The sequence below is a fragment of the Rosa rugosa genome, chromosome 3, assembly GCF_958449725.1.
Source record: "Rosa rugosa chromosome 3, drRosRugo1.1, whole genome shotgun sequence".
NCBI lineage: Eukaryota > Viridiplantae > Streptophyta > Magnoliopsida > Rosales > Rosaceae > Rosa > Rosa rugosa.
Genome location: NC_084822.1, coordinates 51826668 through 51851702, shown reverse-complemented (window position 1 = coordinate 51851702; position 25035 = coordinate 51826668). Strand labels below are relative to the sequence as shown.

The 25035-nt window shown below is 38.5% G+C and overlaps 3 protein-coding genes and 1 long non-coding RNA gene across 8 annotated transcripts; 2 read left to right on the top strand and 2 right to left on the bottom strand.

The window, feature by feature from the left end:
• Nucleotides 1–15: 15 nt before the first annotated feature.
• On the top strand, nt 16–1878 carry LOC133739482 (uncharacterized). Its single transcript, XR_009860652.1, has 2 exons — nt 16–942; nt 1618–1878. It is a non-coding gene; the product is annotated as an uncharacterized LOC133739482 (long non-coding RNA).
• Nucleotides 1879–3879: 2001 nt separating this feature from the next.
• Nucleotides 3880–8785, bottom strand: LOC133739480 (uncharacterized). Of its 4 annotated transcripts, none has more exons than XM_062167261.1 (17): nt 8248–8386; nt 7912–7982; nt 7286–7611; nt 6982–7059; nt 6631–6851; nt 6461–6553; nt 6282–6365; nt 6060–6176; nt 5746–5851; nt 5483–5599; nt 5277–5334; nt 5052–5128; nt 4889–4959; nt 4744–4804; nt 4589–4648; nt 4401–4463; nt 3880–4193 (listed from the first exon to the last, which is right to left on the bottom strand). In XM_062167261.1, exons 3-17 carry the CDS (start codon nt 7580–7582, stop codon nt 4071–4073), a joined length of 1626 nt encoding a protein of 541 aa, XP_062023245.1. In that variant the 5' UTR covers nt 7583–7611; nt 7912–7982; nt 8248–8386; the 3' UTR covers nt 3880–4070. The 4 variants fall into 4 exon arrangements, with proteins under 4 accessions (XP_062023245.1, XP_062023247.1, XP_062023244.1 ...); XM_062167263.1 differs by having other exon boundaries at nt 8252–8365; XM_062167260.1 differs by lacking the exon at nt 7912–7982 and having other exon boundaries at nt 8248–8785.
• A 10403-nt stretch (nt 8786–19188) lies between these two features.
• On the top strand, nt 19189–21212 carry LOC133738669 (uncharacterized). 2 transcript variants are annotated; one of them, XM_062166249.1, is made up of 6 exons: nt 19189–19453; nt 19542–19649; nt 19772–19890; nt 20117–20217; nt 20654–20713; nt 20872–21212. In XM_062166249.1, the coding sequence occupies exons 1-6, from the start codon at nt 19237–19239 to the stop codon at nt 20954–20956; spliced, it is 690 nt and encodes a 229-aa protein (XP_062022233.1). In that variant the 5' UTR covers nt 19189–19236; the 3' UTR covers nt 20957–21212. The 2 variants fall into 2 exon arrangements, with proteins under 2 accessions (XP_062022233.1, XP_062022234.1); XM_062166250.1 differs by having other exon boundaries at nt 19314–19453; nt 19545–19649.
• Nucleotides 21213–22019: 807 nt separating this feature from the next.
• LOC133738668 (uncharacterized) lies at nt 22020–24433 on the bottom strand. The gene is made up of 2 exons (XM_062166248.1): nt 23571–24433; nt 22020–22919 (listed from the first exon to the last, which is right to left on the bottom strand). The coding sequence occupies exons 1-2, from the start codon at nt 24031–24033 to the stop codon at nt 22291–22293; spliced, it is 1092 nt and encodes a 363-aa protein (XP_062022232.1). The 5' UTR covers nt 24034–24433; the 3' UTR covers nt 22020–22290.
• Nucleotides 24434–25035: the final 602 nt, after the last annotated feature.

Genomic DNA, 25035 nt, shown 5'->3' with positions numbered 1-25035 from the left:
ACACCACCCTTGTAATACCCGAAAAATTCAAGTTAATTTCCGATGACGTTTTGGAAATGATTTCGTGGTCGTGGACACGAGTACGAAGCTTAGAGGAGTGTGGAATTAGTTCGAACGATTTTATTTTGAAAACTGAACGTTTTAGGGGGGTCAAAGGAGTTGACTTTTTATACATTGGGAAATTGGGAAAACTTCCTTCATGAAAGTTGTAGAGCGCGTCGATACGAGTTCGTGGACATATGGAACGTAATATTCGGAGTTCGTATGAATAAGTTACGAATATTTGAAAATTGGGATTTTCTATAAATATGAAAAAAAATCCGAATATTGCAAATGAGGACAGAATTTCTGGAACTCCAGAAATTTCTCCCCATTTCTCTCCCGAGCCCAGCCGCGACCCCCTCCCTTCGTCACCTTCGTTCTTCCTCATCCGGCCACCGATTGATGTGAAACAAAGTGGGTTTTTCTGGTCTCGACCCCCTTTACGAGTTTGTAGAAGAAATCGAAGTGAAATACGAGCTGTATGAGGCTCTACAAGGTCGAGAAGAGAGCCTCGTCGGAGACGAAATCGCTCTTCCCCACTTTTTCTGGGCTCTACTTTGTCTGGCCATATCTTCCTCTACAGGCCTCCGATCGACCTGATTCCAAAAGCAATTTTTCTCACCGTGAAGTTTTCTACAACTTTCCAGAAGACATCGACTTGAGATAACCATCGTGGTGGCCGCTAGAAGACCAAGAAGCCGCACAGCCGAGCTGGAAATCGTCTTCCTTCGCCACCTTGGTTCTCCCAGCTCCGGCCACTATAGCTCGAGTTCTTTGAGGGCTTTTCTAGCCCAGAGGAAGTAGAAGCTATCCCCAAGAAGGCTTGCAGCGATTTGATCCGGGGTGATCGAATTTTGAAGATTGGGAAACTAGGGTTCTTCGGGTTTCAAAACTTGCGAGGTAAAATTCTACTTTTTGGCTTATAATCTGACTTTGGTGTAGTTATGAAAAGTGAAATTGGAGTTGAGTTGAAGGACTTTGATGTTGGGAGTTTTGTCTAATTTTGACTTTGGATGGGTGGCGGTGCCGCCACTGTGATGGTGGTTTCCGGCGACCTCCGGACACCCCAAGGACAGTTTCTGTCCATTTTTGTGTTCTACGTGTCGATACGATCGTTTGCATATATAATTCATAATTTTTGGATATCGTATGATGAAGTTATGAATTTTTAAGTTTCGATCGATTTCGATCGTTAGATTTGTGATATGTGAAGTTAGGACCGTCAGATGGACTTGTAGTTTTGATACGATGATCTTATGACTGTCCCAGTGGCTTTGTGTGGTCATGGGCGAAGATCCGACCGTTGGATCTTCGTATAAATGCAAAACGGTGATTAGGGAGGCGATTCGTGAGAATCCGTCCGTCGGATTTTTGTATAAATTTGTGAAGATGTTAGTAAGGACGATTCAGGAAGATCTGACCGTTGGATCTTCGTGATGATTTTTGGGGGGTGATCCTAAAGGCGATCCGTGAGGATCCGACCGTTGGATCATCATTTAATTTCGATCCGACCGTTGGATTGTCGTTTGAGTATGTTTTTGAGCTATTGGCTAAGTTAAGGTCATGTGTGATTAGGTGATTGACGGTCTCCCTTGGGTGAACGATTTCGGTGTGTATTGTGTTGAATTGAAGACGCAGCGGGAATATCGAGGTGAGTAAATCGCACATGGTTCATTCACGAACCGAAATTCGGTGATTTTATTTAATTGAGAAATTGTGGAAATTGTTTTACTAAAATAAATATTTGTTTTAAATTATATGGACTTGATCGACTACGGTCCATAGGTAAGTAAAATGTATTTAAACTATAAAAATGAATTTCTAGATTTTATTGCATGTGAACTATAGTTGGTATTAGTGGTCACTCTTGTGTGGGTGACTACGTATATATATATATTTACGTGGAATATATATTGGATGGTGTGATTTACTGAGTTATATTTTGAGCATTACCCTTGGAATATGTGATTTATCTTAGATGTTGTGTTGTCTATGATAATGGGTAATTGAGTAAAGTGCGATAGTTGAGTCGTTGAGATGAATTAAATGAGGAGTCGAGTGAATTGAGAAAAGCAGTCATTCGTAAGGTGAACCTTGGCCCAGGTGACACTTTACGATACAGTTAGAGCTCTAGTCTGTCTGCCGTCATACTGCTTGGGGGATAAACGAGTTATCATATGCCCTTGGGTATGACATGACATACTGAATGGGGTGATTAATATAATTAATCATAAGCCTGTAAGTATGATATACTGAATGGGGTGATTAATATAATTAATCATAAGCCTGTAAGTATAATATACTGCATGGGATGATTTATATAAATAAATCATAAGCCTGTGAGTATATATTGAGTAAGAAGTTGTTTATTATTGAGTAGTCATGATGAGATGTGAGTTGATTGATGCTTGAAGTGATGTTGTACACTTCAATTCTTATGCAAAACAAAATTAAAATGTGCTTGAGTTGATTGTGTTACTTTAAATCGTGCAATCCTTTCATTTACTCATACGAGCTTTGCAAAAAGCTTACCGGGTTTGTATTGTTGCAATCCCGGTACACTATTCAAACGGTGTAGCGGGTAATCCTGCAGGTCAGGAGAATCAGGACGGTGATCGTGCGGGTTAGAGAATTTGTTTTAGTTTTACAGCAATTGTAATTGTGAGGTGAGTTATGCTCATTTGAGCCTTACAATATAATTTGGTGAGAGTGTGCTGTAATAAACAAATTTGAGATTTGGTTTATGTAATATCGAGCGATGTGAGGTGTGGTTGTTTTGAGAAAAAAATTCAGGTTGTATTTATGTGAGTTGTATTAATTCATGTTTCGGATTTTTAATTGTATTTAAAATTCGGGGCGTGACAACCCTGAGATCGTGATCTCAGCCACAGTCCCCCAGCCCCCAGTTGCCGCCGGCCATCCGTGTCCCAGAGCCACTCCAACTGCCCCAGAAACAACACGGAACAACACCAGCAGACTCCCGTCCAAACCCAAACCCAATTCGAATCCAGATCCACCCAAACCCAGATCGAACCAGCCTCCTCCCACCGTGGACCACGCTTCAGCACCTTAGACCCGCTGCACTTCCACAAACCGAGAAGGCCAGACCGAGACAGAGACCCCAGCTCTCCAGCAACCCATCGTCGCCGCTTCATCCCTGAGCTCGTCCACGACCAGAGAAGGTCAGAACCCATACTCGCACCACCAAGCAGCGACAACACCGGCTCCTCCCTTTCCTTGTGAGAACGACCCCCAGCACACCACAAGCCACCTAACCTGGCAAAACCTCCGCGAGAACGAAGATGAGAAGGGTTGAAAAAAAGAAGCAAACAAAACAACAAAGGAAACTGGGGCTAAACCCGAACAAGAGAGTGCTCCCCCGACTCTCAAGTCGGAGATCAGGATCCGGTTGGATCTAGATCTCGGCAAGAGAGAAGGGGGAGGAGGGTTTCAGATTTAACTTTCTCTCTCTAGGTTCTAGAGAGAAGGCAAAGCTTTTGGATTTTCCTTTGTTTTCGTCGTAGGATAGGATGGTTTTTACATTGCCATGTTTCTATTTGTTCAGGAATTTGGCAGAGAATCCACTAGCATGCCTGGGCCTTTTTTTTTGTTTTCCCTTGTTCTTCCTTCAGATGCCTTGAATCCAGTTCCACTTTTTGTTCACTTTTCATTTAAATTGATTATCTTCAACCTGAAACTCTACATCTTATCCTCGCTATTAATACAATAAATATTGATGTAATACGCACGGAACTGATCTACTTTTCATTTAAATTGATTATCTTCAACCTGAAACTCTACATCTTATCCTCGCTATTAATACAATAAATATTGATGTAATACGCACGGAACTGATCTACTAGATTCTCATAGAAAAGTTTATACCACATAAGAGTATGCTCTTAAGCAATTCATTTTTACAGTTACTGTATTACAGCAAAACATCTAGAGGAAGAAGGCTTCGGTGCAAGCTCTATTTTATGCTTTCCCAACATGCTATGCCCCTTTTCTTAGGATGCCTCATTTCTTCATAAGGGAATAATATCAAATTCATGGGGCATGTAATCTTCACTGGGTCTGTAGTATTTGTCCGGGGAGTACAGGCTCAAGTTCGAAACTTGACTAGTATACAGGCAGGCAAATCTCTCAACCTGCATCATGAAATGACATTTCAGAAAAGATATTGCAAGGTACAAATACCAGGAGCAAAATCCACTTTGATGACAATTGATAAAAAGAGAAATAGAAAAGCAAAGACAAGTTCATCATCATCTTTCTTTGCATTATGTATATCAGCATCTGAACTGAATTTATCCAATGAGCTAGCTAAGGCCAACATGTTTGACATAAGTACTCACCTGATGTGCAAAGCGAGAGTTCTGATAACCAGTCTTCATGAGTTGTCCCCAAGTCTTGTGAAACTGCAATCATTGGCCAACCAAGAGATCACTACTTACAAACCAAACTCAACCAACTCAATGCTCCACTGGACTTTAAGCCCAGAAACTAGGAAGCACATTACACGTGGTAGAAGAGATGACACTACCTTTTGGTGGCATTTACGCTGAGCATCTTGATGACTGAACCGCACTTGAGCCCTTTGAGACTATAAATAAAACCATTGAGAAGATAATCAGTATAAATTACACAACTGTTAAGTAAAATATTTATATGGCTGGAATATATTTTGCTTCAGCTAACCTCCAAAGCGTTGTATTCAGAAGATAACTGTTGCTTCTCCTCAGCACTGATATCTTCAAACCTGAAAAAAGCAATCTCACTTCTATGTAAAGTGTTCCTGAAAAAGTAAAAGAAAAAACAAATCGCATTCTAGATAGATACTGACTTCAGAGACCACTTCAAATGATGCATTTTGTCCTCAATGAGGTCACGTTCATTCCTCAACAATCGAAGTTGCTGCATGAAACTAGTGATATAAGTTACGTTCTAATTAAACTTTGTTAATTTAACACCTAAACTAGCATCGTCAAATTTAGTTTTAGAAAGACCTTGCGGGTATCTCTTAATTCCCACAGGAGTTCAACCTCCCTCTCTAGCTCTGGAACAACAAGCATTGTTCTCCACCCTGTTCATAAAGACAAGGAAATACAATCATATGCAAAGAAAGACATGGAAAAAAAAAAAGATGTACACTTTAAAAGATTTGATGCAGAAAACAGAGTCAAAATAAAATTAAAAAAAGTAGAGAGAGAGGGGATAAGAAGATTTAGTACCAAGAACCTTTTTGCTACGCAAAATATCACCATAGATATGATCCCCAACATAGAGAACCTAATCAAAATGAGTAGGAATTATAATTAAGCATCAAAACCTCAAATGGGAGGCACATCTGACCTCAACAATTAAAAGGAGGAAAATTGTCGAGATGACATTAATGTGATATTAACTTTCCCGCTGACATCCTGAAAGGATAGCTCACCTGTGCACTTGACTCAATTGAAAGCAGTTTATGAAGATGACCAACACTGCCTCCCTGGAAAACTCTGCAAGCCTTATCTGTTCCCTTCAATGAGAATGCCGGTGGAGAACTTCCAACCTTTCACATAAAGTAAAAAATAAATTGATAATACTAGATAAAAGACATAAAGCAGCCCTTTCGAGAAGAAAAAAAAGAAGAAGAGGAAGAAGAACATAGAGCAGCATGATATGCTAGGCATGAGTGGACATGATTAGTATACCAACCTGGGCCATAGGAGAGCCATTATCTGTATTAATTAGCATCCCAGACTCATGTTCAACTTCAAACAGATTTGCACGATTGCCATCATGGAAGAAGCCTGGCTTTGCACTGCATGGATAACGCTTCTAAATGGTTAGTATAGTGACAACAACAATGATACAGCATAAAATAGATATTTAGAAGTAGAATACATATTTGAAATGTATAATAGCAGTTCTTCAATTTGATAAGTAATAATCTAAAGTGCTAACATAATGCTGAAGAACACTAATGAAGTACAACTGGAGGATAGTGAAAAAGATAAGGAAAATATGACCTGCCAGTGATGACGACATCAAAGTATTGAAGCCAGTCGAAATTGCATTTTCTACTACCATCCAATGTACGTGACTCACAGAGGAAATTCATTACAATGTTTGTATAGTCCCATAAACTGTAAGATGTAAAAATCCAAAAATTGTTTCATTAATTATTAGCAACAATATCCATAAGATTTTCAACTCTAAATTATAAAAATAGATAACAGAGGCACAAATACCTGTTTGTTACCAAGAATGTAGATCGGCGAGAATCTCTAAGCATTTTGAGCATGGGAACAATGGAGGTATCTTCATTAATATACCTTGTAGCAATAAGCAGAAAGGGTCGTAAGACAAATGTACCTTCAAGTGGTCACTTTTGCTATTTGAAACTAATAATTTTTTTTTTTATCCTTACCTGCTAGGATCTTTTGCAACCATTTGCTTTAAAGTTCCATCACGGTGGCACAAATCAACTGCAGCTCGAACATCTTTGTAGATAACAGCGTAACTGAAAATGAAAATAATAATAATCAACGTACTGGTATAGAAGAAGTTTAGCAACCTCACAGAAAGTCATAATCTTACTCGACACCCTTTGGAACCTTTCCAGGATTGTTGTCTTTAAAGTCAACCAATTGGGCAAACAAGTAGGCTTCAGCTAGAGAAAAAAGGGTGTCAATGAGAGCATAATCAGGCTCGTCAAAGGAATCCCTTAGTAATGTGTTTCCATAGATACCAACTTTATCTTCCTTAGACAACTCCTTGAATCCATGGTAGGCTACCTTCACATACTTATGCCGATCCATCTGTACAACCATCAATTCAAGTGTCTCACTATAGATTCATGCAAGCAACAGAACAGCAACCCAACTAACTTGGATTAACAACAAATGAAACAATACCAAAAAAAACGAAGAGCAAATAAACAGGGCTGACCTTCAAGATGTTGCCTCTCTTCTTATCAAGAACCAAGCCTCTCACCATGTACTTCCAATCAAATGTCCAGTCCAGCAACTACATGAAGTATTTTTTCTCCATGAATGTAATACATATTGCTCAAAATTTAAGAATAGTAGTAAACAATGTTGGCAAAGAATGTAACAAGAACATACTAGCTACGAAGTAATTGCTGGGTCACTTGAGAATTAAAACCATAAAAATTGTACATATGACACAATAGCAACATCAATTTCTTCATAAGAGGGAAAGAACAAATGAGAAAACAGAATGACAAACATACCTCGCGCGGGTATCCTAAATCGAATACCAATTTCCTGACAGTGCCTTCATATGCAAGAGATTCAAAGGTTTCTGGCTTGTATTGTGCCAATGTGTAATCCATATCAAACCCCACTGCAACAATATTCTTCATATTCAAGGATCGGTTGCAGAAGATACGCTTTCCTAGATCAATTTCAAACCCTCCTCCGGGAGATGACCACACACGTGGTTCTTGATCACCATGACAAGAACCCATGTGCAGAAGATGTGTCGAGCTCTTGTTGTCACCTGCAACAGTCTCGTGGCTCTTTTCCATAGAATAGCTGGCTCGCAATTGATTACCTCCTGGTACAAGTCAGAATGGGATCAAAATTTCAGAGCTCAGCAAAAACCAATTTCAAATTGCTTTCAACTAATTACTTCCATAAAAGGTGCTGCATGCAAAGCACACATGAAAGACATGCAGCAATACCAACAAAACAGACTGTAACTCTTTCAGCAACTTGCGTTGTCTTAAAGCTACAAGTTACTATCCTCATTCATTACCCTCTGACCCTTTTAACTTCCCAGACTTCTTATAGCAAAAGTAGGAGAAGAAGAAAACCCCCCCCCCCCCCCCCATTCCTGAAAACCTGGACATGTTACCTGCAATGGTGCCGCTCACTGTGGACCACGCTAAGTTCCAACTCTAACAATTCTCCGGCTCCAGGAAACACCTATAAATCCAATTTCTCAATCAAAAAAAAACCTCTGTGCCCTCAGAACAAACCCAACCCCCTCAACCAAACCGAAATTGATACTATTAACACATGCATGCAGCCAATTCTCAACCAAAATTCACATTAAATAAAAATAAAAAAAACTCCAGTATCATATAACCAGCAGCCTAATATGAACGAAAAATGATGCAGAAACACACAGCTGGTTGAGCTAGAAAGCGAGATGGAGAAGGAGAGGGGAATCGAGGGAGAGGAGCATAACCTACTGTGTGAATTCCTTTCCGCTTTCCGGGAGAGTGAGAGCGATCTGGTTGGCCGAGAATGGCCGAGGAAGCGAAGCGAATCCGGGAATAAGAGAAGGAGGACAATTCAGGAGGAGCAGAAAACAAAGCGAGGCAGAGCGAAACGGGCTTCTTGGGAATGCGCATGGTAGAGGACTTAAATAGGAAGCATTTCAAATTACGAGGAGAGATTAATGAGGATGATGATAGGGTGAAGCGGAGGAGGAGGAGGGAATCTGATGCGGAAATGCCAGCGGGATTATTACGAATCGGAGAGAGTGGGATTGGTGCAGCAGCAAAGAACATTTAATCCAATTGGAAACTGGGGTTGATTCTTCTTCCACATTGGGAATATAAGGGAGAAGAGGGGGAATTAAATTCCCCTGGCAGGTTTCACAGAGAGGTGGTTCGTTTCCGTTTCAGGTAATGGGTATTGTTGGGAGAGTGGTGGGAAATTGTTGCAGGGATTCAGATGCTGTGGACACGTAAGATTGTGACACAGTTCTGGTGCTCGTTCATTTTGCATTATTTATCCACTAGACATTTCCAACCAATTTTTGTGTTTATAGTTTTATAGAGAAGAGAAAAAAATAAATTGCGAAAATTTGACGGTATATACCATTTTTGTTTTTCTCTGCATGTTTACTTGCATGATATGATAGGGAAGAGATGTGAGGCAGAACATATGACCGATAGATTTAGTAACGTAATCAAATCTTTGAAGAAATGAGAGAATTTATTTGCGTCTTGATGTGCAATCACTTTGCAGTGTCGTTTTCTAATAGGGAAGAGATGCGAGGAAGAACATCCAATCGATAGATTTAGTAACGTAACCGAATCTCTAAAGGAATGAGAGAATTTATTTGCATCTTGATGTGCGATCACTTTGCAGTGTTGTTTTCTAATAGGGAATAGATGTAAGGCAGAACATCTGACCGATAGATTATGTAATGTAACTGAATCTTTGAATAAATGAGAGAATTTACTTGCGTCTTGATGTGCGATCACTCTACTATGTCGTTTTCTAATAGAGATTAGATGTAAGGCAGAACATACGATCGATAGATTTAGTAACATAACTGAATTTTTGAGGGAATGATTGTTGGAGAGAAAAGATCTCACATTGGAAAAGTGACAAAATATAATATAACTTATAAGTGGGTAACTCTTACCTAATTGTACCGAGACCTTCTGTGATTAAAACCCAACACCTAACGGGTGGTTAAGTTGGGACAGTATCGGTACAATGATGGGTCACGGGCCACGCTTGTCACTGTTTAACATGATATCAGAGCGAGTCGCTCTTCAATACGTCGCCATCATGGACCCGGATATGGGTTCATTCATTAATTGATTCACCAATCTCCTCTCCAATTATGGACCTAGTTTGGGTTCATTAAATTGGCCATTGGAAGTTTCCGATTGGATTATTGCCAAGTGTCCGATGTGGGCCTTGGATTGTTATGTGATTGGTCAAGTCTCTAATGTGAGACTTGTGACCCGATTTCCAATGTGGAATTGGGTTTGTCAATTAATTTCACGTGCATATCTAGAGCTAGGTTGCACGTGAGGGGGCGTGTTGGAGAGAAAAGATCCCACATTAGAAAAGTGACAAAATATAATATAACTTATAAGTGGGTGACTCTTACCTAATTGTACCGAGGCATTTTGTGATTAAAACCCAACACCTAACGGGTGGTAATTAAGTTGGGACAGTATCAGTACAATGGTGGGCCACGGGCCACGCTTGTCGCTGTTTAACAATGATATAATTTACTTACGTGTTGACGTGCAATCGCTTTGCAATGCCGTTTTCTTTGTTTATGGAAATGCAAAAGAAATGTTAGGATTTGTTTTTTATTTTCTACTTATTTTAAGTGAGTTCTTCTCAAAAAAAAAAAAAAAGTGAGCAACATAGTGTAAAACTATAAATTATGGACCATCATAGTGTATGCTAGGACGATTGTCATGAGACTGTTAACTTTCATTGTAGTTGTTTATTTGTTTGATGCAACCGAATGAGTAAACGATTTTTGTTTAAAGTGAATTTTTGCAGAGGTGGTCTTTAATGATTGATGTAACTTTTGAACGGTTAAATTATAAATTTAGATTGCCGACTGTATGTAAATAAGAGAGAGTTTCGGTGCTCACATGCATACTGGTTCGGACACAAGTGTTTTCCCTAACAATTTTTCAAGAAACAAAAACAAAACATGGAATTCGTTTCAAAAACAAAATATGGAATTTTGTTTCAAAAAATAAAATATGAAATTTAAATAACTGATGAAAAAGATAAAGACTAGTCAAATTCGTGGTACTGATGTCCTGATGTCATTTCTGGTAATGAGTCATGTTCCCCTGGTCAGCTGCTGACCAGGGATTTCATGGTCAATCACCGTCCGACTGAAATCGGACGGTTGCCAGCTTTCATCTTTTAAAAAGTTAGAGAGTTGTCAACCGTCCGATTTCAATCGGACAGTGATTGACCATAAAATCCCTGGTCAGCTGCTGACCAGGGGAACATCTCTGTTCTGGTAATAGGTACTTTGGTAAATACAAAATTTACTCTCACTATTATTCATCCCAAAAACAAATAAATAAATAAATTTTGGGAATATATGGTGAAATTGAATGATAGTGGGTTTGCTTGGATTGAAAAAGGGATGAAGGAAGGAGAAACAACGTGACGGACGACTGGACGACACCTCACCTCAAAAAGGGGCAAGCTTTCTACATGCATCCATACCCGGTGGGTGGTGCATTTATAACCGGCTTCTCCGTTGCTTACTTGAGCACAAGCCTCCGTAATTCGTCACACTCATCTTGGGCTATACTGCCCCAATAAAAAAAAATCTCGGGCTATACTGCTATAGTGTTATTTTCTGGTACACGCCTATTTTATAAAGGCGACGTCGTAATTAGACTTGAATTGTCATCTAAGCTTATTATCTCAAAGATTTCACATAAATTAAGCATGTATAAGTGAGGTCTGGTTCCTGAGACACTTTATTTTACACATTTTATTAGCCATTAGATTTAAGTGTTTTTAACGGCCTCGATGGATTTCATGTATGTTGTGGCAAATGACATGGAAACAATTCTATTTTCTAAAAAAAAAAACTTAAATGAAAATGATTTTATATAAGAAAATAAAATCAAAATTAGAAGATGAATGTCATCTTTTTCTTCTTCACGCAAAAAAGAAAACAGGGATAGCCTCTCTCATCCTCCAACTGTATGATCTCCAAGTTGATTGCAATAACAATAATTATTGTAATTGTAAACATATTCCAGTGGAACCCAATAAGATTGCTCAGATTGAGAAAAAAAAAACCACCAAATCTTCTTCATCTAGACCTAGATCGAATGATAGGCTGTGAAAACCATTGAAGACTTGAGAAGACGAGATATATAAAAACTTGTACAATTACTAATACTAACTTGATGGAATAAGAGAAGGGGACTAGGAGAGGATGGATTTTAATTGTTCAACTCAAGGAAAAAGGAGAATATGGTGCTCAAAGGAGAGCCAAAGCTTCTCATATTTCCCAGAAGAAGATGAAGACATTCATCTTCTATTTTTAATTTTTGATTTTTCTTATAAAATTATTTTATTAAAGTTTATCTATTTTTTTGGGTGAGAAACTTCATATATAATTGTTTCCATGTCATTTGCCACATCATGCTTATAATGAATCAAGACCATGAAAAATGCTTAAATCTAATGGCTAATGAAAGGTGTAAAAATATGTGTAAAATAAAGTGTCTCTTGATCCACACCCGTATAAGTGAATTAAATTATGTGAAATCCTCTGTAACATTTATATTTCATGCCCACTTATGTGTTACATTCATTGAACTAACTGTAAAATTAGTATGACATTAGTTCACAATTTAGATGTGATTTTGATCCACATATATGCAAGTATTTCCTCTTGTTTATCATGTAACACATAAATATTTTTTTTCTCCGCCTAAGATTCAACTTTCTGAGATATTTTATATCAAACATATATAAAAAAAATTAGATATTAGAAGCAATTAAACATTCTAGAGTATTATTATTTTTTCTCAAAAAAAAAAAAAAAATTCTAGAGTGCACGTCAATTAAATAAACTGGAACTTGAGTGCCCGAGTTCTGGGTGTCCCAATTAAATGGAGGGCCAAGCGTTTTGGGCTTTGCAAGGTGTTTGATTTAACTTTAAGCTTGTGGTGTTGGAATTAAGCTCTTTTGTGGACCATACCAATAGGCTATGCTTTTCTAAGGATTCGCATTTGGAATCTAGGAGGATTAACCCGACTACTCATATTTATGCTCTTCATGCTTGGAGAGGGTCTATGTACTATGTTTATATTTCATAGTGTAATCATACTTATGTTCTTCATGCTTAGAGAGGGTCTATGTACTATATTTATATTTCATAGTGTAATAGGCTTGCTTAGAATAAGTGAGCGTTGATTGTACAATATTGAGTGGACCTATGTCTACCTACTAAATCTTCTTGTCTACCTGCCTATGATGGCGGAAAGGTATGTAATGGTCATTCTGGCTTGAGTTGAATGAGAAATAATTGTGATTTGCTTCCACAAAAAAAAAAATAAATGAATAAATGATGATGGCGGAAAGGTATGTAATTGTCATTCTGGCTTGAGTTGAATGAGAAATAGTTGTGATTTGATTCCACAAAAAAAAAAAAAATAATAATAAATAAATAAATGAACTAGAAATAGCACGAGATTTTTAGAGTTTTCGAGATAAATGTATGAAAGTTGGAAGTTTCCTTAAAGTGGTGGCTGCTAGGAGACTTTTTATGCTATATAATTATAGTCTAACTCTATATTTTCTTTTATTTTTAGATAATTTATTTGTTTTTGTGTTTATTAGGTTTTCTGAAGCAAAATAAGAAAAGGAAACTAAAAGATGGAAAGTGCTTGGAACTCTAATACAATAAGGATTCTTGATCAACCGAATATTGCTCAATCCATGAAACTACTTAAAAGATGGAGATTTCCTCAGCAAAATCAATGACTTCGCAAGCTTTCATTGGATGAGTGATGTCAATTGTTGCCGGATCAATAAAAAAATTGGATTATGACTTTTACTTAAAGTAAGGAGTTAAAAAGCCACAAGAAAAAAAGAAGGGAGCTCTTGGAATAGAAAAGAACTTTTGGATGCCATAAGAAAACCCCATAAAGCATAAGAGAGCAAGAAATCATTCAAGCAACTCAAGGAGAAGAAGTAAAGTCGGAAGCCTTGTGCCTCTGTCAACGATCGATCGTATCGATCTTCAGCTTTCTACTACTGATTGTTGGCCATGCTCTTCCCCTATTTCGATTTTCCTCATTTATTTTCAATCTATGTTTATCTCTTGTGTGTTCTCAAACAATATGTGTAACTAATTCCATATAGTTAAATAGTTAAGGGCTACTTTAAGCCCTTATGTAAACTCTGATGCTGGCATTTATTAACATGTTTTATGTATTTCAGATATTCATTGGTTTATCGTTATTTCATTAATTAACTTTGTATGTTTATTGATGGTGCACAACATTAGTATACAGCTAGGTTATAAAACTATGAGTGTCTTGTATGATCATCATGTCTACTTGCATTCTAGAGTAGCGAGTGAGTGACTTGAGCCTTATTCACATAAACCAATGTCTAGGTACATTAAGACAATATTAGTATCGACATTGCCTAGCCTTATTCTTAATCTTTTAGATCTTGATGACTTCTAGGTGAGAGCTGTGCGAGATCATTACTCTAGGTTCAATTCTAGAAGCTAAGTTAAGATGCACACATCATGTACTTAACAATTAACATACCAAGTAAGAAAGATTGAAAAGTTGAGTTCAACACATCATTGGCTTAGCTTGAGTATGGATATCCGAATGAATTGAATTGAAGCATGCTAGTAAATACATATAGGTGTAGTAGTTGTCCAGTGGTGAGAAGTCGTTCATAACTAGCTTTCTTATTATTGATTACAAAACCAAAAATCCCAAAAATAGCTTTCTGTTTTAGAATTACCTTCTATTTTATGTTTTGTCCATTTTTCTTATAGCAATTCAACTCCAATTTACCCTAAATTTTGTTAGAGTCATCTTCTTGTGTCTAGCTTATGTAGATTTAATTTCATAAATTTGGTTTGACTCTAGATATAGTTTTTATTTACATTTTCATTTAGTATCAGTTAGAGTCTGTTTTGCAATTGTTGAGTCACAATCCTATGTGGGAGACACACTCTTTCCTATACTATATTGATTGACCATTGTGATTTTAAGAATTTATTTATACGTTTATTTTAGGTGTATCAGTAGCTCTTTGGTACTATCTTTGAGTACATGTAAACTATTCCATTGGTTTTCTTTCTCTGACCTAGCGCTCTGATAGGGTTTTGGGGAGTACGTGCGTCTGTTCTCTTCCCTATATCTACTATCTTTGATGGCTGTCTTTCGATTTGCTTGTCTAATCGGTGTTTGTTCTTACTTTCTCTTCATGCGAGGCGTGGTTCAAGTGATTCAACATAATGCGTTTGGCCAGGTCGAGTCGTGGGCGGTTTCGATCCCTGGCTTTGCCCCTTTGGGTGTGGATCATTGGATATAGAGTGGTATAGATCGGACTGGTTTCTCAATAAGATTGCGCCATCGTGGCTGGGTGTGGCTTTTTCTTCCAATGGCGGTTGGGTCTTTTAGCCGGACGACGAGTGTGTCGCTATCAGATCCAGTTTTATTGTGAAAGGTATTAGAGCGTCTGTTGGGGGCGGTGATGTCTCAAAATTCTTCGGGTCTGCCGGCCTTCGTGTATTGACCTGAGATTGATCAGAATTTGGCGCTGACCTGGGTGCCTTTCGATCCTGGTGATGGAGCAGTCTTTTCGGCTGTGATCCATGGTGGCGGAGGCGGCAGCTTGCTTGGTTGTGATGGAATACTTGGGGTGCCCTTAGCAAATTTGCTCTATTGGGCCAGCTGGGCTTAGCGCTGGTTGGAGGGCCTGATGCATGGTTGGATATGGGTGGGCTGGGTCCTACGATTTTTTAGGGCCTGGTCTGCCTTTGGAATGGGGGTTGAGGGTAATTGTTCCCTTCCTACTCCCCTTATGAATTGGGTCTCTACGGCCCAGAGTATTGTTTAATTTCTATTTGGGTCGCAAAAATCAATGCCTTAGTTGAATCCATTTTATGTCTGCTTCGAGGTTTCTTGGTTTTTGTTAGAATAATGGTGCTTGGATTTACTAAAAGGTGGGTGTACTGGGGATTTATTGGGATTTTATTCTTCTAGAATAGGTATTTCGAGATATTCTTTCTGTCGACCCCATAGGGGTGTTTCGTTTTTGTATTGCTTACTGAATTTAATGAAAGAACTGACCTATTTCGATAAAAAAAAAAATCTTTGAGTACATGCAATATAACTACTTATACCAATATGCTTCAACGTGGCATCTTATATGAGACTGAGATTGTTTTAATAGAAGGTCACAACCAAATATTAAAAAACCAATTTCACTACCTTACTTGACGAGAAATTAAAGAGCGAGCTTACTATAAGTATATAACCATATCAATTGATGAATTTCGAATCTATGAAATAAAACCTAAAAGAAAAGCCCTAGGTCTCTGCCAATGCTCGAGTGCAAAAACATAGGGAGCATACGAGATCATATATGCACCCTGTAGTCCATAATCATGTAGCAGACGTTTCTCCTTCATTACGTCTCTGATAAAAGTTTAGAGTAAATGTAGCAGACGTTTCTCCTTCATTACGTCTCTAATAAAAGTTTAGAGTAAATCAAATTTTTTGACTTAACTTAATCATAATCTAATTCCTCACCCTTTACCGACTAACCCTATATCATGGCTTACAAAGAGAAAATAATTAATTAATCTGATTTTAATTTTTTCATAAAGTAAAATAATGGATTAAATTCTGCTTACTACCCTGTACTTTCAGGGGTTCGTCAGTTCAGTCCCTGCACTTCTAATTTAATCAGAAAAGTCTTCGCACTCTTCAATTGCATCAAATTGATCCATTTCGTCTCCCCTCAGTCAATTTGCTCTGTTAACGTGCTGACGTGGCAGTCAGATGTCTGCTCTGTCAGTTTTGTGGGACCGTCCGACATGGAAAATTCCCAAAGTGCCCATCTACTATATTTCCTACACGGGCAACCTAATTCCCCCAAACCCCGTTTTCACTCTTTGAAGAACCCTAAATCATAATCCCAAAATTAAAACCATAATCGAGAGTGTGATCCGAAAACAGAACACCGTAATAGAAACGAATGTGAAGCTCGAATCTGATTCCCCCTTCCAATCTCGCAGCCAAGAACCCTAGAATCCCAAAATCTAAAAGTGAAACCCTAATCCCTAAATTGAAACCCAGAAGCGAGATTCCTGAGAAACCCAAAACCGAATCCTCCTCCATCGGCGACCACTTCTTTCCGAGTTTGGAATTGAAGCTTTGGTTGAAGACGTGGCGACATGGCGGGCAACGACCTTGACCTGTGGATTCCAAGGGGAGCTGATGTCGAAGCAGATGATGTTCCGGAGTATGGTGAGTACTTTTTTTGGGTTTCGAAGCTTCAGGGGTTTATGCTAACTGTATTGGGTGGAAGGTATTTATGCTTTGACAAGTTTGGGTTATGGGTAAGGGTGTTTTTGATTTATGGTTTAGGGCTTTGAAAATATAGCTTCTGGTGATTGTACCACCACCACTTGCCATAGCAAGATCAAGGCCAGCAACATCAGGAACTGCTAGTTCAAGGCCTGTACAAACTTCTCAAGCATCCAGCAAGGCTGCAAACCCAACTAGAACCTCTCAAAGAATTAAAGAAAACTCAGGTAAAGGAGGTGGGAAATAGTTGAACTCCAAATTCACATTAGCAAGCCTACTTCGATTTTGTACCCCCTTTTTGTGAAATGTGTTGGTATTTGCAAACTCTTAATCACTTTATTAGAGATAGTGTTTGAACAGATTATGGGGATGTATTAAACAGATTTTGGTGCACCTTTTTGTGCAATCTGTTTGCTTTTGTCAAGTTAGAGCTTGCATTGTAGTCTTCAGATTATGGGATGTATCTTTTGGATATATATGAACGTACTGAACAGATTTTGGTGCACCTTTTTGTGCAATATGTTTGCTTTTGTCAAGTTAGAGCTTGCATTGTAGTCTTCAGATTATGGGATGTATCTTTTGGATATATATGAACCAAAGTGGATGCTTTTCAATCTATGAATTTATGTTCTTATGAGCTTTATGTTATGAATCCATGCTTTATGTTGTTAGGATGTCCTTTTTTTAACATGTTCAGATTAAGCTCAATAGGCCTAGTTGGGTTGAGAGGGAAACTGATAATCAAGAATTGGAGGGAAACTTTGGTTCATTTTGGTGAAGGGAGGGAAATAGAGTAGATGGGCACTTTGGGAATTTTCCATGTCGGACGGTCCCACAAAACTGACAGAGCAGACATCTGACTGCCACGTCAGCACGTTAACAGAGCAAATTGACGGAGGGGAGACGAAATGGATCGATTTGATGCAATTGAAGAGTGCGAGAACTTTTCTGATTAAATTAGAAGTGCAGGGACTGAACTAACGAACCCCTGAAAGTACAGGGTAGTAAGCAGAATTTAATCCTAAAATAATATAGAGGATAAATAGTCACAAACAGTCCCTGAAGTTTGGGTAGTTTGACATTTTAGTTTCCAACATTCTAAAACGTATCAAAATTAATCTTTGACATACTTTTAGTACCCCCCATAAATAATAGGGAAAATCTCACAAACAGTACCTGACCTATCGGTCCCTAATAACTTTCGTACCTCAAGTTCAAAAAATATCAGATTGGTACCTGAACTTCTAACCCCGACCCAATATCAATACTTGGGAACAGTAAAATCGTTAACGGAGTTAATTTTTGAAGGGTAAATCTGTCATTTCACTGTTCATCATCTCCAAAACTCTCCCCTCTCTCTGCAATACCAAATTTCTTCTTCTTTTTCTTCTTCATACCTCATCACCACTATCAACCAACCTTTCACTTCTTCAATAGCCACCGTCCCATCCACCACCAACTCCTCTCACCTCTCACCTGTCCTTTAGTCGATTTGGGTTTGTGTGTGTGAGGTATGAAGAAGATAATGAAAAATCTGGGTTTGCAGAGAGAGAGGGGAGAGTTTTGGAGATGATGAACAGTGAAATGACAGATTTACCCTTCAAAAATTAACTCCGTTAACGATTTTACTGTTCCCAGATACTGATATTGGGTCGGGGTCAGAAGTTCTGGTACCAATCTGATATTTTTTTAACTTGAGGTACGAAAGTTATTAGTGACCGATAGGTCAGGTACTGTTTGTGAGTTTTTCCCTAAATAATACATGTAACTCTTCCATTTTTGAAGGGTATTTTCGTCTTTCCCTCTCTCTTTTTTCCTGCCACAAAACCTATCATCGTTTTGATCAAGATAACTAGTCACCAATCACTAACTAAAAATAATAAATGGAAAGCATAACTAGTACTAATATTTGCAAAATGAAACATAATTAAGATAACTACTGATTAACTAACACGAGAGAGAGAGAATATTTGCAAAATGAAACATAATTAAGATAACTACTGATTAACTAACACGAGAGAGAGAGAGAGAGAGAGAGAGAGAGAGAGAGAGAGAGAGAGAGAGAGAGAGAGAGAGAGAGAGAGAGAGAGAGAGAGAGACGAGAATGTCATTGGCAAAAAAGAGGAGTTAACGGTGTTATTAACAACGGGTGTTAAAAATATGTCAAGATTAATGTTGAGGTACCAATGCGATAGTCTTAGAATGTCAACAACCAAACTGTCGAATGATCTAAATTTCAGGGACCGTTATGATAAAACTATAACATATAAAATACAAATTAGAAAGAAAAAAAATTAAAATGTGCAAAACTATAAAGTGCTTACTCGCCCACACAGGCTCCGCCACAGAAGAAATTGACTATGGCTTCTGCTTGTTGCCGCCTTATCTCAACTACCTCCTCAGCCACTGTTACCGCCATTTCCTCCTTCCCTCCAAAACCAAACCCCCCAATTTCAAATCACAACTCCAATCACCGCCGACTCACAAACCTCAGTCGCAGAGACCTTGCTCTGCTCTCCTTCATCACTCTCGTCCCTCCCCTCTCTCGACCCGACCCGGCTTTCGGATTCGGCATTTGTTAGTATTCGGACTCTCATCTCATTCTCGTTTTGGTTCATCTAAATTTCTCTGTAGAAAACCCTAATTTCTTTTCATGACCACGCAGCAGGACCAAAGGATTGGCTCCGAGAGCAAAAGAAGAAGGCCTCAAGGTTCCTCTTGGCCCCAATCGATGCCTCTAGAGAGAGCCTCCTCGCGGCTCATCGATTACTCAGTCTCTCCCTCTCTCTCTCTCTCTCTCTCTCTCTCTCAGAAATGTACATAATACATAGATTGTGTGCTTATGTTCTTATGATTCTCAAATGGATTGATTTGGTTGTTGTTCTTTTTTGACAGTGGATGATACGAATCAGGAGATAGAGGAGGTTCAGAGACTGTTCAGATCTGCCGCCAGGGATTGCGTTGTGGAAGACCGGAGTTCATTCGTTGCGTTTCAAGCCGATACTGGTGTTGAGGTACTTATGCTCTAATTTTCTTAGTGCTCTATTTTCTTCTTCATATGGTAGTGTTTGGCTAGACATATTGAAATGATTGAGGTCTTGAGTTTGCTGAATGTGCTGTGTACCTGGTTGCCTACATTTTTTGTTGTAAAATGATGATAGTTCAGTAAAATGGGAAGAGAGGAGAATCCGTTGTTAATTGGCCTAATATCAGCTATATCTATATTCATCTACTTCACAGGTTTGCACATTCCGTCTGGTTGTAAAAAATGCTGCATCATTACTTGGTAATAAGGATCCTGTAAAATTGGAAGCGGAATCTATGCTCAACGATCTTATAAGGTAGTCGCTATTCCTTGTCACCCCATGCTGGTGGACATTTTAGGTCTGACATGTTTTCAGTCAGGGATTGTTAGAAAAATGATATGTTATACTTCATATTATTTTTAATCTTCTTAAGCCAGTTATCGTGTTAGGACTTCGAAGATGTACTTGATCGTCGGTACCTTGCTTTGTTGGCAAACAAGATGTTTGGATACTGCATTTCTCATTGCATCTTAAGAGAATAGAGGAAGGGAAGCAAAAATGATTTGCTCAATCATGCATTTGTTAAGCATTACGGGACATTTTCTTTTCTCCTCTTTTTATCTCTCAGGTCTTAAAAGTGGTCCAGATTCCAAATGCATTGGAATATGTTAATTTATAACTATTGTCTTTTTTTATTTATTTTTTTTAATTTTTAAAGTAATCATTTCTTTTCGGGCATATTGTATTGCAGATCATTCAGCTCTCTTAATGTATTGGTAAATGAGAGTGATGTTCAACTTGCCTCCCAAAGGTACGTCTATTATGTCCAAATAAACACAACCAATTCTAACATGGTATAGGAATTGTAAAGAAATTTACTTCAAGCAATTACTGCACTTTTTATTGCTCCGAGTGGTATCGTTCATACTTTTCATATCTAACCACCCCCCCCCTCTCCTCTGGCTGCAGAAAGAAGGTAGCAGATTCACTCATGGATACCATATCATCCCTTGACAAATTTGAGCAGGGAATCAAGGACTGCCTTGAAGCTTGACCTATATCTTTTGCTTTCTCCAGGATAAATTATCCAGTGGATATCTTGCTTTAAATTCTGCAGATGCATGTATATTCTGGATCCATAAATCTCTTTGCTTTGCTATTCAGTGTCTTGATTCCTCTTTGTCATTTCCTTTGACTGTACTTTTTAGCATCTTTTTGTATAAATTGTTATGTTGTAGGATGGTTGTTGACAGATAGGGGATGTTGTAACCAAAAAGTAAACAAAAAGAAAGAAAAGCCAATTTTGGATTTGTCGTTATGATCTCCATGATGCAATCTTAGACTCATTATTTATGAATTGTATAGTTCATCTCAGATGTCTGGATAAATGCCTAAATTTCCATGTGTGTTGTGTCATTGTTCAACCAGCTATATACAAGATTGGTAATTCTGAAATCATTTCTGGTGCATCATGATTGATTTTGTGTATGTATAAGCCAAAATCCATCTATATTTCACTAGAAAAGGATTCCTATTAAAGAATAACAAGGGCAATTGCCCGCTGTCAGTGAGTGTTTTGCAGTATCCTGCTGTCACCAAAAGATATCGGAACCATGATTCTGTTAACCTAAGTTCTGGATTGAAACAATATCTTCTAGGAAAATTACTTTCTTTTCCTTTTTCTGTTTTGGCACACCAGATATTGGTAGTAACAACATTATGTAAAATCCATCAGGTGCCAGTATCATATTGATCTGGGTAGCTCTGCTCTTGCTTTTTGTAAGACTAGAATCCCAGATCTGTTAATATGATTATGGATTTTTCTTTTGCATTTAGAATTGTTCATTTTGTTGCATTCACTCTAACCTACTATGCCAGTCAATTAGATCTAATGATCAAAATCATTCCAACTTACTTGAAGTTCATCATGGAGAGATCGTTATTACATTTGGGTAGATGGCTGGCTTGAAAAGATTCAAAATGCTCAGTTCTAAGAAACTTAACAATTCTTTTGCTCAAGGCTAATGATGGTTTATGACTATTGTTGATACTTTTCCTTGAAATAATTGAACTAAAGTTATATTTGAATATATGCATGGCTGGCTTTTGCATCTGTCTGACTGCTCAAATTCAGTTTCGCATTCAAATGGATTATATTGTCCTTCGACATTAGTACAAATTGATGCTACCCCTATGCCGCTTTGATCTTGAGTTTACAGTAGTGGTATCAGATTATCAATGCGTGTTGGTCCCTGTAGAGTGGTCTAATAGGTTGAATCAGATGGCTACACCATGTGATAGCAGTGTTCCATCATCTGGCTGTATATGTACTGACTAGACAAACTGTGCAGCTAGCTGGAGATATTCAGTAAACATTTTTCTGGGCATCTATGGAATATTTTGCTTTGGTGAACCAGAAGCCTCAACCAAATACAAGCGACAACATGGTGTTCCATCATCTGGGTTTGTTTGCACTGATCTAGGCAAGCTGCGGAGTTTGTTGAACAGATTTAAGGGATCGTGCAGGAGCCCAAAATGAGCATCTGGATCACCAATTTGTGAAAGTTTAACATGAGAAAAGCCGAGAGATGGCAGGAGATGATCGGGCCAATCACTGTAGAAATGAAAGGTGGAGCTGGAAAGACTGGTTGATGGTTTGTTCATGAAATCTGCCAAGAGTACTGTTTTCGTAAGAGAGCACTTGTCTGCTATGATTTTCAATACTTCCGTGGCCTGAGGGTGGGTTAGGTAGTACAAGATACCTTCCAGAACCCATACTGTGTTCTTCTCTGGCATAAATCCTGATATTTGAAGTTTTTCAAGCCAGTCATCGCTTCTGATGTCAGCCTCAACTCTGGTTATGGATTTTGCTGTCATCATTAGATACTGGTGATCATTTGTAGAATCCATCGCTGCTTGCAGAAGAGTAGCTTTGATTTGCAAGACGGCAGGAAAATCTACTTCAAACACATTACTTTCCTTCAAGCAACTCAATCGGTAAGCCCTTGCATCCATTCCTACAAAAAGATTGCATTATCATTATATGCTGAATATATACTCAGACCAGCTGTTTACTTTTATTTTAGTTTTAAGTGAAAAATCCACAAGCATATGGTACAAGCTATACTTCTCCTCTGTTGGGGCTTTCCATTGAAGCATTTCAGTTAATACAAATAAAACAAAAAAAAGTAAAAAGATGGTACAAGCTATAAAAGAAGAGTTGAGACATCTAGCTGCCTTCTACCTGCTATGGATATATAATGACGCAGTGTTTGTATTTGGACATGGTCCAAAAATGTTCCTGCTTTTTTCTAAAGCTATCAGCCTATTACATGTATGTACATGACCACAATAATTCCTAATATGCACTCTTTTTTGTACTTTTGTACCTTGTAGAGCCTCATTTGGTTGCATTATATGGGGAATCATCCATATTAGCTTGTGGTAAAGCAATGCAAAGTAACAACTGATCCAGTGATGGAACTACCTAGTACTCAGCTTGAATTGCTATGATTCAAAATCTAGTATGCACCCGAAAATGTCCCAAATCATATAGCAATTGGGGCATCGTGCAAATTGCAAACGCCAGGACAGTTTCATGTTTGCTGCATTGGATCAAGAAGTGCCTTTTAACTAAAGTATTGCTGAAAGAGAGAGTAGGTACCAACCTGCACCAAGGAGAACTACTTGTGCTTCTCTGTTGTCGAAGGAATGGAGTGCTGCTTCAAGTTTTGAATCAAACCACAGTGTTCGAACTGCAAGAATCACCCCAGAGATTTCTCGTGCCTTGTTGACACAGTCTTTCTTTATCTTCTCATGGAGAGATTTTAGGTACGTCTCTCCTGCAAGTATGTCTGCCAGCGGGTCGTGGACCACATGCTTCCACAAGGCTCTTCCAGCTGCTGTTTGGCACGCAGATCGTTGAAGAGGATCCCATTCGCTTTCAATCGCTGCATGGACTTGTCGAACGCTTTCAGTAGATAACAAGTCCGGAAGTTTGTACTCCGGCCAAGTTGGGAATTCAGGTGAGCCATTTTCTTGACTTGACATGGTCTTTAGATTGCAAGGAAACACCTTCAGTTTACCGGGAAACTTAAAAATGACTAGAAACGAATGAAGAAGATATGGCATGCTATGTGTAGCAGGAAAGGGTTTGGAAGAATCAAAGGTTGCAGGAGATATATAGGGATAAGAAAAGAGAGCCACACACAAACCCAAGGCTTGGGAAAATGGCTCTTTTTGGTTCGATGAAAAAGGAAGGTAGCAATGTAGTCCACGACTACCACAAATTCATGTGCCTTTCGTTTTGCTCTCTCTAGCTGGATGGGAGGACTTGCTGTTAGTCCTTTTATGATTTTATTGATAAGTGGCCGACTGATGAGAGTAGTAGTAGTAGCGTGTTAGCTCCACAGGAAAAGACATTATCTAATGCGAGTGGCTCCCAGGAACTAATATCAGATATGGCTTCCTGGCTAATAAAGGAAGTCCATTAGTCCCAGTAGTACGTTTGATTTAATAACAGTCTACATGTTTGTTTGTTTGGTTACGACAAAAGTGTATGTATGCCTCGTGGTGCTACAAGTCTCGTGCGTTGCATCAAGGCAATGGACATGAGGCTGTTTGTGTTCCAAGAAGGTGGGGATATTCATTGGCTCTTGTCTTTCCTAGTGTCAAAGTGAATCTCAAAGTTTTCAGCGTGTTGTTAAGATCTTCAACCACGGTAATTTCATAGTATAACGGGCTTTTTCAAGATGATTACGTATTCACTAAATACCATCTTAAATATCCTACTTAATCAGATCCTGGTTGTTTGGGTTGGATGAACGATGGAAAAGTTCATTTTAACAAGTTAGGTCATCACGAATGTAACACAAGTTGAAAATAAAATAAATTAATTTACATGTCTAAACGCCACAAGCTAGCAAGATCAACCTAAGATTAACAGTGTCATCAGAAAGAAAGAAAAAAAACAAAAAAACCAAAAACCAAAAAGTAAAACTTCATATTGTCAAGGTAGAGGACAGCTGGACAGGAAAAAGTTCCACCTTGTCATTGTCCAATGAAAGTAGTCACCCTCCCCTGCTCTACACACTGTTTGGCTTATGGGTGATAAAAGTAATCTGGATTCACATC